The sequence below is a fragment of the Trachypithecus francoisi genome, unplaced genomic scaffold (assembly GCF_009764315.1).
Source record: "Trachypithecus francoisi isolate TF-2019V2 unplaced genomic scaffold, Tfra_2.0 Lachesis_group1, whole genome shotgun sequence".
Taxonomy (NCBI): domain Eukaryota; kingdom Metazoa; phylum Chordata; class Mammalia; order Primates; family Cercopithecidae; genus Trachypithecus; species Trachypithecus francoisi.
The window spans coordinates 49,695,599-49,711,009 of NW_022681454.1; the positions used below are offsets into that span (position 1 = coordinate 49,695,599).

The following is a 15,411-nucleotide window of genomic DNA, read 5'->3' on the forward strand; positions in this document are numbered from 1 at the left end:
CAGTGAATACTCAACAGACACAACACAGACAGAAGATTTCTGTGACCAAATGTGAGAGATTTGTTCCCAAAAAACAAGCAATCATTTCTGCAGCAGACATTAGCTGGGTGTCCTGACACTATCTAGCTGGAGTCTGGGCTTCTAAAACTTCTTACCAACCACCTTCAAGTTGGGGTTCCCACAGCCTCTTCTCTGGGTTCAGTCAGCTCACGAAACTCAGGAAAACATGTATGTAATAAAGGATATCACAAAGATACAGATGAAGAGATTCATAAGGCAAGGTATGGGGGAAGTGGCACAGAGCTTTCATGTCCTCCCTGGGCACATCACCCTCCATGTGCTCAGCAGTCTGGAAGCTCTGTGAACCCTGTACTCTTAGACCTCTTATGGAAACTTTATTGGGTTGGCATGATTGACAATCATGTAGAAATGTGACTGGACCAAAAGGGTATGATTTATTAATAATACTAACAGACTGAGTGGGGAAACCCAGCAAGACCTGTCTATTCAGATGCTTCTGGCCGCTCTGTGCAGCATTCGTTTCTCCAGAGTATGGGGCAGGACACTCTGGGATGAGGATCTTTTTACTTTCTTTTGGAGACAGGGTCTTGCTCTGTTGCCCAGACTGGAGTGCAATGGCACAATCATAGATCACTGCAGCCATCCCCTCCCAGGCTCAAGCAATCCTCCTATCTCAGCCTCAGACGTAGCTAGGAATACAGACAGGTGCCACGCCTGGCTAATGTTTTTAATTTTTAATTAATCTTTGCCCTATTTAATAGAGACAAGGCTTTGCTATGTTGCACAGGCTGGTCTTGAACTCCTGGCCTCAAGCAGTCCTTCCACCTTGGCTTCCCAAAGTGTTGGGATTACAGCATGAGCCACTGCACCCAGCCTGGAATGAGGGTTTTAAGACCCAATGATCAGAGTAGAGTTCTGCCTTAGGCGAAAGGAGGGCAGAAGAAGGTCAGAGACAGAAATTCTGTTTTCTAAGGTCTAAAGTGCCCCAACATTGTAACAAGGGCTGTGGGAGTTATGAGCCAGGAACCGTGGATGAAAACCAATATGTGTATATCATAATATCATAGCATCAGACTCAGATCTAGTATTCTAAATCAAGTCCAGGTGTGAGTGATGCACCTTCAATACAGTTTCACAAGTTACAGTTCTTCTTACTCTGAAGACCAGTGACCTAAAGAGACACTACATAAAATAGTGAAACCAGAAATAGGATAACCATAGTACACTCTCATTCATAAAGAAGGAAAATGGGTAGTGCATAGCAGCAGTTCTGAAATCCAGCCAGCCACATGTGGCCAGTTCTTTAATTATGTCCCAGTTCTTCTCTCTGGGAATGATTTTTCTTGGCTTTGGGTTCTGTCATTTGAGTGAACCTTTTCCATAAACAATAAGCCCATGTTTGCTGGTAGGTAGCTTTCTCAATGTGCTTCCTATATGTAGTTCAAGAATATTGAAGTTCAAGAGTTCAGGGTCAGGTGTAGTGGCTCACATCTGTAATCCCAGCACTTTGGGAGACCAGGGTGGGAGAATCACCTAAGGCCAGGAGTTTGAGATCAGCCTGGGCAACATAGCAAGACCCTGTTCCTAAAAAGAATTTTTTTTAAAAATTAGCCAGGCATGATGATGTGCACCTGTTGTCCCAGCTACTCATGAGGCTGCAATGGGAGGATCACTTGAGCCTGGGAGATAAAGGCTGCAGTCAGCTATGCTCATGCCACTGCACTCCAGCCTGGGCGACAAAGCAAAGTTATCTCTATCTTAATTTAATTTCATTAATTAATTTTATTTATTTATTTATTTATTTATTTTAAGACAGGGTCTCACTTTGTCACCCAGGCTGGAGTGCAGTAGCATGATCTTGGCTTGCTGCAGCCTCGACCTCCCAGGCTCAAGCAGTCCTCCCACTTCAGCCTCCCAAGTAACTGGGACCACAGGCAGGCACCACCATGCCCAACTAAATTACTTTTTTTTTATTTTTTTTCACCATGCTGCCCAGGCTGGTCTCCAACTCCTGAGCTCAAGCAATCCACCCGCCTCAGCCTCCCAAAATGCTGGGATTACAGGAGTAAGCCACTATGCCTGGGGGAGACCCTATCTCCAAATTTAAAAATATATATATGTTCAAAGGCACTTGATGTTTTGTATTGTCTTTGTCTCTTTTTAGTCAATCTGGTATAATATCTTTTAAAACATTGCAGTTTCTTATTTATCTATTTATAATCTCTATGTTGCTTGACTTTCTCTTTTTTTTTTTTGAGACAAGATCTCCCTCTCTCCCCAACTGGAATGCAGTGGCACAATCTTGCCTCACTGCAACCTTAGCCTCCCAAGCTCAGGTGATCCTGCCACTTCAGTCTCGTAAGTAGCTGGGACCACAGGCATGCGCCACCACACCCAGCTAATTTACATAATTTTTTTTTTTTTTTTTAAGAGGTGGGGTTTCTGCATGTTGCCCAGTTTGGTCTCGAACTCCTGGGCTCAAGCAATCTCCCCACCTTGGCCTCCCAAAGTGCTGGTATTACAGGTATGAGCCACCTTGCTTATCCTAGCTTGCTTTCTTACAATGTGGATGCTAGGGTCTGAGAGGGAGGAGTCACATGAGCTTGAAATGATCTCATTTCAAGACCCCAAGGCCTTTTTTAAACTGAGCCCTGTCATGCGGCATCATTTCTTCTGCATTCTATTAGTTACAAGTGAATCAGAAAGGCTAGCACAGATTCAAGAGTAGAATTAGATCCCATCTCTCAATGAAGGTGTCAAAGAATTTCCAATCATTAATTTGCCACTCTAATCCCATACAGGACTTGCTATAGTCTTCTTCTTTTTCATATTTGTACTTCCTTTCTCCAATAATGAGAAACCTCATCCCTGTGTTTATTAATATATTTCTCTGTTTTCCTCAATCTTAGAATGCACTGAAAGTAACTGCAGAATTGTTAAATTATACCACTCCAAAAAAACCAAACAAATTCAGTATTTATTTACAGCACGTTTTATCTTCATTCTGAGAGTATATAATTAAAACAATGTGTTAAAATGTTATTTGGTTTGGGGTTTAAACGCGGTGGCTCCAGCCTGTAATCCCAGCACTTTGGGAGGCCGAGACGGGCGGATCACGAGGTCAGGAGATCGAGACCATCCTGGCTAACACGGTGAAACCCCGTCTCTACCAAAAACTACAAAAAACTAGCCGGGCGGGGTGGCGGGCGCCTGTGGTCCCAGCTACTCGGGAGGCTGAGGCGGGAGAATGGCGTAAACTCGGGAGGCGGAGCTTGCAGTGAGCTGAGATCCGGCCACTGCACTCCAGCCTGGGCGACAAAGCGAGACTCCGTCTCAAAAAAAAAAAATCTGCTTCAGTGTGGCTGCTACACATTTGAAACACAAATTCTACTGGTATTCCATTTTACTTCTTCTCCTTCCCTCATGGATATTTTTTAAGGGGGAGTGGGGAGGAACTAGGTCTCTGTTACCCAGGCTAGAGTGCAGTGGCACCATCATAGCTCGTTGCAGCCTTGAACTCCCAGGCTCAAGCGATCCCACCTTAGCCTCCTGAGTAGCTGGGACTATAGGTATGGACCATTCCTGGCTAATTTGTTGTTGTTGTTGCCCAGGCTGGTCTCTAACTTCTGGCCTCAAGCAATCCTCCCACCTCAACCTTCCAAAGTGCTGGGATTATAGCTGTGAGCCACCATGCCCGGCCTGTCTCATTTTTATTCTCTTTATTGTTTTCCTGCTTTTTAATTTTTTTTTTTTGGCCCTAATTAGGTTTTTTTATTTAAATCTGTTTTTCTGTGGACACCCAACTATTTAGTTATAGTTATTAGTTTTTATTTCTAATGTGATTTTGCCTTTTTCTTTTATTTCATTCCTGAGCTCAGTCAACTTTTGTATCATTTCTTCCAGTTTTTGTCCATGTCGGTTCTTAGTTTTTTAACTTCTTATTCAGTGAGCATTTCCACTCCTCCTCATATCTCCAGATTTTTATTTGAGAATAATTTTGTTTGGAGTGTTGTGTTACAGTTTTTCTGCTTCATGGTTTGCTTTCAGGGAGGGAAATTTTTATGAGCTAAAGAGTTTGAGTTATTTGTATTCTTTTTTTTTTTTTTGAGACAGAGTCTCGCTCTCTTGCCCAGGCTGGAGTGCAGTGGCGTGATCTCCACTCACTGCAAGCTCTGCCTCCCGGGTTCACACCATTCTCCTGCCTCAGCCTCCCGAGTAGCTGGGACTACAAGGGTGTGCCACCACGCCCGGCTAATTTTTTTTTTTTTTTTTTTGTATTTTTAGTAGAGATGGGGTTTCACTGTGTTAGTCGGGATGGTCTCGATCTCCTGACCTCATCATCCGCCCACCTCAGCCTCCCAAAGTGCTGGGATTACAGGCGTGAGCCACCACGCCCAGCCTTGTTTTCTTTTTGTATAGTAGTTTGTATAGATGAGAACTGCTTGTGCCTCTGCATATCTTGGACAACACAGTCATTTGGAATGGTTTATGAGATCCTAGTTCGAGAGTGTTCTCTTCTGTCAGAGTAGCAAAGTATTTTTCTTTAATGGATGACTTGGGGTGGGAGAAGCATGGAGGAGGGTTTGTGTCCTTTGTTGTCTTTTTTTTTTTTTTTAATTTCCTTTTGCCATACAAGATTGTCCATTTTTTCCTTTTTTCCTCTTCCCCTCATGACTGAGCTTCCAAAAGGCACCTCCCTTTTCACCCATTCTCTCCCCTAAAAGCATTGCCTTTTGAAGACTGCCTCCTAGAGTCTCACATGCATTATAAATATCTTCCTATAAACAATGCTTTAATCAACCAACATTCTTTTTTCAGTATTTTTATATTTGGGTAGGCTTTCTCTCTATGGAGGTGATTTTATTTCATTTTAGACCCTCTATTTCCCGCTTATCTTGTGCTTTTTTTCTCAACCCCATCTAGATCTCTGCAAACACTTGGGTGGGAGCTCAAGAAACTGGTTTTGGCTGAGTGTAGTGGCTCACACTTACGATCCCAGCACTTTGGGAGGCCAAGGCAGGAGGATCATTTGAGCCTAAGAGTTTGAGAACAGCCTGGACAACATAGATCCAGTCTCTACGAAAAAAGCCTTTTAAATTTTTTTTAATTTAAAAAAAAAAAGAGGCTGGGCACGGTGGTTCACACCTGTAATCCCAGCACTTTGGGAGGCCAAGGCAGGCAGATCATGAGGTCAAGCAATGGAGACCATCCTAGCCAACATGGGGAAACCCCATCTCTACTAAAATAACAAAAATTAGCTAGGCGTGGTGAGGCGTGCCTGTAGTTTCAGCTACTTGGGAGGCTGAGGCAGGAGAATCGCTTGGACTCAGGAGGCGGAGGTTGCAGTGAGCTGAGATCACGCCACTGCACTCCAGCCTGGTGACAGAGTAAGACCCGTCTTAAAAAAAAACGTGGAGGGGCGGGATTTGTTCTTCCAGAAATTGGTGGGTGTTTTTAAACAACAAGTAATTTGCAGTTGTTGATACTCTCTGTGTTATAATAATATTGACACAGGGGTTTTGTGTAGTTTACTTATTATTATTATTGATCTATATAGCTTGTTATTCGGCAAAAATTCGTTGACATCTTTTATATGCCATGTTTGGAAATACTTTCTTGCTCATTATGTTGCTTTTGAAATTAACAGTTTTAAGTTTAGGAACTTGAATAAAACTTTTATTTGAAATACTGGTAGCTTTTTAAAAGCATACTAAATTTTGAGGAATAATAAAGTGCATATATATAAAGGATAACATTTTCAGGAGCTAATTAAATTTTTGCAAAATTGTCTTAGGTTTTATAGATTAAAAGTTAATTTTTAAGTGGCTGAGTCTTCAATAAAACAAATCTTTGGGAGAATTAAAGCTTTATTTTTGGTATACTAAAAGGCAGTGATCAGCTAAAATGGTTTTAACTAAATGCCTCCTCTTCATTGACTATAATCGTTTATTCTTAAGTGGCCATTTTTCAATCTCATTATAGTTTTAATGTCTAGATTTCTGATGTGTAAGGATTCAGGTGTTCCATGGACAGTGGTAAAATTGTTGGCAATTCTCTAGCAATGCATATTTTGGCCTCACGTCTTAATTTTTTAATGTAGATGCTGTTGCATGAAAAAGCAGAGGCCCTGCAAGAAGAAGTAGAAGAGCTACTAAGATTACCTTCTGATTTCCCTGGTGCTGTGGCTTCTTCCACTGACAAAGCATGAAGCTATCTGATGAGCATTTTCACATATGAATTTTTTATTGTACATGTGTTTTATTAAAAATAATTTATACTTTATAAATGAAAAAATACATTTTAAGTATGCATTAAGAATTATGAATAATTGAATATACCTCTTCTCACTAACAATTCATTCTTTGGAATACTTACACATTATTTCTCTGCTGAACAGTCTATAGTGTCCACCACAAAATGAAATTCCACTTCATCAACATTATGCTCAACCTTTGTATCTTGATCTTTCATTATTCTCTTACCCATTTCTTTCATCAAATTGGACTATTTGAAATCCCCAGAATTTTCCTTAGGATTTCCAAACTCTCCATTTCCTAACTGCTTTTTGTTATTTCCAGTGCATAAAAATTATCTTTAAAATGTACTAATACTTCAAGGAGTAACTAAAAAATGCTAAAATACGGTCTCCTCTATGAACTTATTCCAGGTCCATCCTCACCTCTACCCCATACCTAGATGCTCTTTCCCTCCTATAAGCATCATAGACCCCGCATTTATGCTCAGGTCTTTTTGCTGCCACTACTTTATAATCTGGATGTCCAAGTCCTCCATGTGTATATGCAACCAACACCCACACACTTAAGAAGTAGGAATCTCAGTGAAGAATGAATACTGCCCACAATTAACAATTGGAAGCTTTTCTTTAAACACAATTTAAATATTGCCGCTCCGTTTTCACAATCATAGCTCAAATGTAGATGACACTAGTGCAAGAAAAAAAGTGTTAACTAGCAATATTTATGAGTACTGAACTTGCTTAACGATCAACCCACCTGTCTAAGAAACATCCTTTGGAAACTTTGCAAATAAATCCATAGTCTAAGTTATTTGTGCCTTAACATTTTAGGCCATTATAATCTAGTAGTCATTTACCTAGAGTACTAGGCAAATACATAGAAAATATCTATGTGCCAGGAACTCTTGTAAGTGCTTTATATGAATTAACTAATTTAATTCTTATACAATAGTATCTGTAAGACAGGTACTATTATTATCCTCATTTTACAAATGAATAAACTGACACACAGAGAAACTAAAGTAACTTTCCCAAGGCCATGAACTAGTCAGTCACAGCAAGGATTCAGACCCGTGCAGCCCCAGTGTAACATCCACACACTTAATCATTATACAATAATGTCTTGGTAAATTTGTCCATTTTATTCCTTCCTAAGTGTTCCTGATGTCTGTCCTTGATTTTATCTTTAGTGTTACATTCCACCATCCTTGCCCTACTCCCATCCCTGCATTTCCTTACACAAGTCAAAGTACGGCATCCTAATGTCCTAGCAGAATTCTGGGCTTCACCACACATGTTCCATTTGTTGCAGTTAAAAAGATTTATAAAACAGCAGCTGGCTAGCCTGCTGGCTGTTTGAACCAGCCTCTGAATTGCATTCACAATGGGCCATAGTCCAGTCTTGAGGATTTTTTTTTAAGTCTAGAAACCCCAGGTTTACTAGTTGGCTCAATTAAGTAAAGCTCTGATTCTTTTTTTTTTTTTTTTCTTGAGATGATAGGGTCTCACTCTGTCACCTAGTTCGAGGCTTACTCCCGGGCTCAAGTGATTCTCCTACCTCAGCCTTCCAAGGAGCTGGGACTACAGGTGCATGTCACTGCCCAGCTAATTTTTGTAGAGAAGGCATTTTGCCATGTTGCCCATGCTAGTCTCGAACTCCTGGGCTCAAGTGATCTGCCCGTCTTGGCCTCCCAAAGTGCTGGAATTATGGACATGAGCCACTGTGTCAGGCCAAAGCTCTAATTCTTGCTAACCAATTTGTGAAAGACTGATTTATAATCCAAGATTAATTTATTAATTTAAGATTAGAGGTGAGGGGGCAGGGAAAAGGGTACCTTTACAGTAACTTGAATACCTGTATCTGCAGTTCAGGACAATCTTCACACACATGCACACACTCTTCTATCAGTGTCCAGGTCAATCTCAATGAAGGGTTGTATCAAGTGTAATGGTGGATGATTAGCCCTAAGAGATATTAAAATATAAAGAAACTGTAACAGTTTAGTTCTAGAGAAGTAGACAAGTGGGAAGGAACAAAGTAGGGAATAGAAATAGACCTAAATACGTTTAAGAATTTAATGTAATAGACTGGGCGCAGTGGCTCATGCCTGTAATCCCAGCAATTTGGGAGGCCGAGGTGGGAAGATTGCCTGAGTTCAGTAGTTTGAGACCAGCCTGGGCAACATGGCAAAACCCCATCTCTACTAAAAATACAAAAAAATTAGCCGGGTGTGGTGGCACATTCCTGTAGTCCCAGCTACTCAGGAGACTGAGGCACGAGAATCACTTGAACCCAGGAGGCGGAGGAGGCAGTGAGCCAAGATCGTACCACTGCACTCCAGCCTGGGTGACAGAACAAGACTCCATCTCAAAAAAAAAAAAATTTAATAAACATGGTTTTTCAGTTTTGAGTAATAGAAATGCAAGCATATGTAGCTTAAGCAAAAAGGGACATTTAGTGGCCACACTCTCAAACAGTAGGCAGCAATAGAATTGGCCTTAGGGCAGCTAGAACCAGAGAATCCTAACACCATCCATACTCACCATCTCTTCTTTGTCGGACAGCACTAGACTCGCTTCCTTATGGCTTCAAGATGAAAGCGAAAAGAGCTCTCTGCTGCCAACTCTAGTTAGAAAAATCTCCAGGAAGGGTTCTCATTAGTCCTTTGTGGGTCCATTTCCCACCCCGTGAGCAGGATATAGGGTTTAGGTTTGGGTTTTGGTTTTTCAGAAGACAGAGAAGTGGGGGTAAGCAGAGAAAACAGCTAGTACAGATGACACTTCAAGTCACAGTGGAAAAGATGGATAACTCAGTGAATGGAATTGAGACAAATGGCTACCACGCCATTTAGAAAAATATTAAGCTCAGCCTGGGCAACATGGCGAGACCCCGTATCTACAAAAAATTAAAAAATTAGCTAGGCTTGGTGGTGCATATATATTTGTGGTCCCAGCTCCTTAGGAGGCTGAGGTGGGAGGATCACTTGAGCCTGAGAGTATGAGGCTAGAGTGAGCTGCACTCCAACCTGGGCAACAGAGCAAGACCCTCTCTCTCCTCTCTCTCTCTCTTTCTACATATATATATTTAGCACTCTATAAAATATATTTCATATTATAAATAGAGAGCTGATTTCTACCTATTGGTTTAAACCAAATTAAACTTTAGGCAAATCAAAGATTCAAATGTGGAATTTTTGAAGGTGTCATCTATGCTGAAGCATCAAAGAACGTATCTGCAGTTCCTTCTTCTAAGGCTTCAAAACAGTAAAATGTCAGTAGTTCCAGTGTGGTGTCAGGTTTTATTTTGTTTTCTTTTTAGATTCTTTTTAAGCTACGAGCCAGCTGGCCCATTTCTAAGATGCTTAACTTCAAGATCTTTCTAACATCCAAGCCTCTTCTGCTTTGCATTGTACATTTAAACCACCCAAAAGAAGCTTTTCTGTTGGAGCACACCCACGTTTTGGTCAAGTGTGAGCCTTTTCAAACCTAGCCACCCTCTCCTCCAATCTCCACACTGGTATTTTTTCAGGAAGGACTAAGGTAAGGCCTTCCCTGACTTCATGCTTTCATTTGTGAGAGCCTTTCCACACAAGCATCACTGCAGCTTTTGAACTCCATCTCACTGTGACAAGAGGTAACACCAAAAATATATAAGCATTGTTATACTTGGTTTTATTTAACAATTTCTAGTAATTTATAATCATGTTGATAAGTGTACTTTTTTTTTTTTGAGACAGGAGCACAGAGTTTCCCCCTCTTGTTGCCCAGGCTGGAGTGCAATGGCACCATCTTGGCTCACCGCAACCTCCACCTCCCAGGTTCAAGCCATTCTTCTGCCTCAGTCTCCCGAGTAGCTGGGATTACAGGCATGTGCTGCCACGCCCGGCTAATTTTGTATTGTTAGTAGAGATGGGGTTTCTCCATGTTGGTCAGGCTGGTCTCAAACTCCCGACCTCAGGTGATCCATCTGCCTTGGCCTTCCAAAGTGCTAGAATTACAGGCGTGAGCCACCGCACCTGGCCTTTTTTTTTCTTTTTTTTTGGGATGGAGTCTCGCTCTGTTGCCCAGGCTGGAGTGCAGTGACGCAATCTCAGCTCACTGCAACCTACATCTCCCGGGTTCAAGCGATTCTCCTGCCTCAGCCTTCCCAGTCACTGGGACTACAGGCATGTGCCACCACACCTGGCTAATTTTTGTATTTTTAGTAGAGACAGGGTTTTACCATGTTGTCTAGGCTGGTCTCGAACTCCTCACCTCAGGTTATCCACCCACTTCAGCCTCCCAAAGTGCTGGGATTACAGGCGTGAGCCACTGCACTCAGCCAAAAGTGTAATATTTTCTTTCGTTATACTCAATGACAATAATGAGGGTGACAATAAACTACCATGTTTTGAAGGTTTGCCAAGTGCTGGCACTATGCTGAACACTTTCATGCTTTGTCTAGATGATTCCTTGCAGCCATCTGAGATGTTTTTTACGTCACATTACCAGTGTGGAAAGTGTGGCTTGCCAGGATCACCTCATTATCAAGTGACAGAGCCTAGACCCATCCCTGATCACACTGATAATTCTGTTTTTGATTGTGTTCATTTGCAGCACAAGCTACTCTACATGTGTTTAGAAAGGAGTGGATCAAGATGGCAGACTGAGCATATGTATTTGCCTTTCCTCTTGCCTAAAATCCCATGAAATGATTTAAAATAGAGATTTGGGCCAGGCGTGGTGGCTAATGCCTGTAATCCCAGTACTTTGGGAGGCTGAGGTGGGTGGATCACTTGAGGTCAGGAGTTTGAGACCAGCCTGGCCAACATGGTGAAACCGTTTCTCTAATAAAAATACAAAAATTAGCCAGGCATGGTGGTGGACGCCTGTAATCCCAGCCACTTGGGTGTCTGAGGCAGGAGAATCACTTGAACCCTGGAAGCAGAGGTTGCAGTGAGCCAAGATCACGCCATTGTACTCCAGCCTGGGCAACAGAGTGAAACTCCATCTCAAAATAATAAATAAATAAATAAAATAGAGATTTGAAAATAGCCTAAGTATATAATAGCACAGAAAAACAGTGAAGACTGGCACTAACACATAGGGTCATGATGATTAAAAAGCCAAATGGAGCATCCTAGGCCAGCAGGCTTTTCCTGCTCCCTCACTGATGCAGAATACTACACACTAGTGGCATTTCCCACAAAGCTAAAACAGTATCCTACAGGATCCAGCAAGGAGTGAAAGATAGAAGATAACCTCCACACACCCACAAGAAAAGCTACTGGCTCAAACCCTCAACATGTTACCACAATCTGGTAACAGAAAAAGCAGAAAACAAGGATTCTCAGGTACTAAGTTGCTCGGAGAACCAAGAATGCCAAATGTTTGTGAGTAAGTCAACACCATAAAATAGAGACAGCAATTCAGCGAACAGAAGAATTACAATCTAAGGAGGCAATTAATAAGCAACAGATCAAGATTTTAGAAAACCATAATTAATATTTTAGGGTGGATGCTAGATAGATAGAAGGCAAAGATCAAATTAACATATCAGAAATTAATATTTTGATCAAAATGAAAAACTCAATAGCTGGCTGGGCACAGTGGGTCACACCTGTAATCCCAGCACTTTGGGAGGCAAAGGTGGGTAGATTGCTTGGGTCCGGGAATTCAAGACCAGCCTGGCCAACATGGCGAAACCCCATCTCTACTAAAAATAAATACACACACACACACACACACACACACACAAATTCGCCAGGCATGATGGTGCATGCCCGTAATCCTAGCTACTCAAGTGGCTGAGGCAGGAGAATTGCTTAAACCCAGGAGGTGGAGGTTGCAGTGAGCCTTGACTGCACCACTGTACTCCAGCCTGGATGACAGAGACTCTGTGTTAAAAAAAAAAAAAAAAAAAAAAAGGGTGGATTAGATAGCAGGAATAGTCAGACCTGGAGAGCCAACTAGTGATTTCCAAGTTTGAGTTGAATCTTTCTGAGCTGCATAACCATAGAACAAAAAAATTGCTAACTATGAAAGAAAACAATGAAAGGCATAGAGGAGAGATTCAGACATTTGTATGTCTAAAAAGCATACCAGAGGGAAAGAACAAACAAATACAAGATAAGTTTCCCTGGAGCTGATGAAAAACAGATTGAAAGGGCCCCAGCAGGTCCTGGCCAATACCTAGACACATGACAATGAAAAATCAGAATGCTCAGGATAAAGCCACTAGAGAGAAAAAAATAAGAACACATTACAGTCCAAAGGTATGAGAATTCTATTAATACCTATTTATTGCTGTGCTGAAAGACAATAAAGCCATATCCTCAGAGGTATAGAGAAAAGACCCTAGTAATCTATGCCCATCCTAGTATAGAGACAAACACCTTGAGACATGCAAGAAATTACAGAATTAGACATTCTCTCTAAGGCTTCAGGCTTTTTGTGAGAGAGAATTTATTGAAGCCATTTAAATTTGAGGGAGCACAACAGTTTATCCTTTTTTCAAAGGATGTAACCTATTAGAACCCTGTGGCTTATTCTTCATTGACTGTAGATATCAACACAGCGAGAGCTATTTTAGCACAATTCAGAAAGATCAGATTCAAAGGAAAATATCTAATGTATGACTCCACCTTTCATACCTAACCTGGAATAGGAAGATGTCAGTCTCTTAGAAAGGTTCTGATGTTAGCTTTGTATCTGTGAAGCAGTCTTCACTCTCTAAATACAATGGAAAATGTCCAGGTTGAAGCAAGGTCAAGAGATAAATTAGTATTTCTCTTCTACTTTTAAAACATGTAGGGATATGAGGAGAATGAAGAGTTTCTGAGGACCATGCACCATCTGCTGCTGGAGGTGGAAGTGATAGAGGGCACCCTGCAGTGCCCGGAGTCTGGACGTATGTTCCCCATCAGCCGCGGGATCCCCAACATGCTGCTGAGTGAAGAGGAAACTGAGAGTTGATTGTGCCAGGCACCAGTTTTTCTTGTTATGACTAATATTTTTGTTGATGTATATATTCTGTTTCCGAATTCTGCCGTGTGTATCCCCAACCCTTGACCCAATGACACCAAACACACAGTGTTCTTGAGCTCGACATTATATATTTTTTTCTCATTAAAGGTTCAAAACCAAAAAAAAAAAAAAAAAAAAAAGTAGGTAGGTGTGAAGATTACAAGAAATGCAATATTGACAAGCAACAATGATTTTTAATGTTCCTTTTGTGAAAATGTAGGATCTATCAGGATATTATATGATGGATTCACTCAAATGTTCTTGAAAGACATTAATACATATGAAAAGGGACAGTGGGTTAAAGCTGTATTGCACCAGACTAAATAAAATGAGTGGATAGTTTTCTGAGAGCCATACCCTCCAGACAGCTGGAACAATCACACCAAAATATTGGGCAGTTGTTTTCTGCCACTGACTGCACACCAACAAAGGACTCTGCACTGCATAGTAGGGAGGTATGATCTGCCTTCCCCACTGAGTAGGTGGCTTTGAGCTCTCTGTTGTCCCTTATGATTATGTTTAGAATGTTCTAAAGCAAACTTGGAGGAGAAAACTGAGTATGATGAATTAGTGGGCTTCATTTCCTTCATTTTTCATTGTTAAAATAGTCCTTCAATCCTTGTCTTCAGAAGCTATGGAAGTGATATGTGACCACTGGAAGTACTTCTTGAAGATGTGATAAATGTCTTTCAAGATAGCACAGGTATGCAATATATAAAAATTTTGCTGTTCAGAATAGGTATTACTCTGGAGGAAATAACTGGATTTTGCTTTAACTGAACCACATATATTAGATGATCAAACGCCCCTCCAAAATGAGGTATCTACACATCGATGGCAGCAGAAGTTTTCGTCTAAGGTTTGTGCTCAAAGAAACAAGTGACCTAGCAGCACAAGTTAATACACTGGTAGACTCTGGTGTTTAAAATTAGTACATTGCCTGGTCACAGTGGCTCACGCCTATAATCCCAACACTTTAGAAGGCCAAGGCTGGAGGATTGCTTGAGGCTAGGAGTTCAAGATCAGCCTGGGCAACATAGAGAGACTCCCCTTCTCTACAAAATAAAAGAAAATTAGCTGGGTGTGCTGTTGCACACCTGTAGTCCTTGCTACTCATGAGGTTGAGGGAGGAGGATTGCTTGAGCCCCGGAGCTCGATGTTACAGTGGACTGTGATTGCACCACTGAACTCCAGCCTGGACAACAAAGTGAGACCCTGTCTCCAGAAATAAAATAAAATAGAAAGCCGTACATTTTTAATTTGAGTGTATGTTTTATTTCTTGTAAATATTTTAAATAACCTGTTTTTGCTGTTTTAGAATTTGAACTCAAATCTGTGAGATACCTGAGGTAGTAGGCAGTAGAATGGCCAACCATAGAAGTTCAACTCCTAATGACTGGAACATATAAACATGTTTTGTTACAGGGCAAGAGGAAATTAGAATTGTGGATGGAATTAAGTTTGCTAGTCAGCTGACCTTGAGATGAAGAGATTGACCTGAATCATCTGGGTGGGCCCAGTGTAATCACAAAGGTTCTTCTAAGTGAAAGCAGGAGACAGGCGAGTTAGTCAGAGTGATCTGACCTGAGGAAGACGCAGCCAGCTGTTGCTAGCTTTGAAGATGGAAAGGGCCTCAAGCCAAGGAATGCAGGCGGCCTCCAGCAGCTGGAAAAGGCAAGGAAGTAGCTTCTCCTCTAGAGTTTCCAAGAAGGAACACAGCCCTCTTGACCCCTGTTATTAGCCTGGAAAGACCTTTTTCAGACTTCTGACCTCCAGAACTGTAAGGTAAATAAATCAATGTTTTTTTAAGCCACTACATTTGTGGTAATTTGTTACAGCAGTAAGAGAAAACCAATATACCTGAAAGTAACTCCTCAGCATCCTGGGGTTCTGTGGAACACAAATGGAAAACCACCATTCTGGAAGGTTCCTTCTGGATCTTAGCACGTGAGTAATCTAAGTTAAATACCCATGACAGGATTATTTTATATTCCTGAAAACTATATAGAAGTTAACTGCGGACAGGCGTGGTGGCTCACGCCTATAATCCCAGCACTTTCGGAGGCCGAGGTGGGCAGATCACAAGGTCAGGAGTTCGAGACCAGCCTGAGCAGCATAGTGACACCCCA

General features: G+C 41.5%; 1 protein-coding gene across 11 annotated transcripts in view; it reads left to right on the forward strand.

Moving 5' to 3' along the window:
- The window catches only part of HELQ (helicase, POLQ like), a 48,948-nt gene extending 42,609 nt beyond the window's left edge, over positions 1-6,339 (forward strand). For 8 of the 11 annotated variants that reach the window (XR_004437930.1, XR_004437929.1, XM_033214204.1 and 5 more), the window contains one exon: positions 6,122-6,336. Coding sequence is in view for 9 of the 11 variants with exons in the window: in XM_033214204.1 (XP_033070095.1) it covers positions 6,122-6,229 (108 nt within the window). In the remaining 2 variants the exon portion in view is untranslated. Of the gene's footprint in view, positions 1-6,121 lie in introns of all 11 variants that reach the window. The other 3 variants (XM_033214212.1, XM_033214213.1, XM_033214211.1) reach the window with 1 other exon arrangement.
- Positions 6,340-15,411: the final 9,072 nt, after the last annotated feature.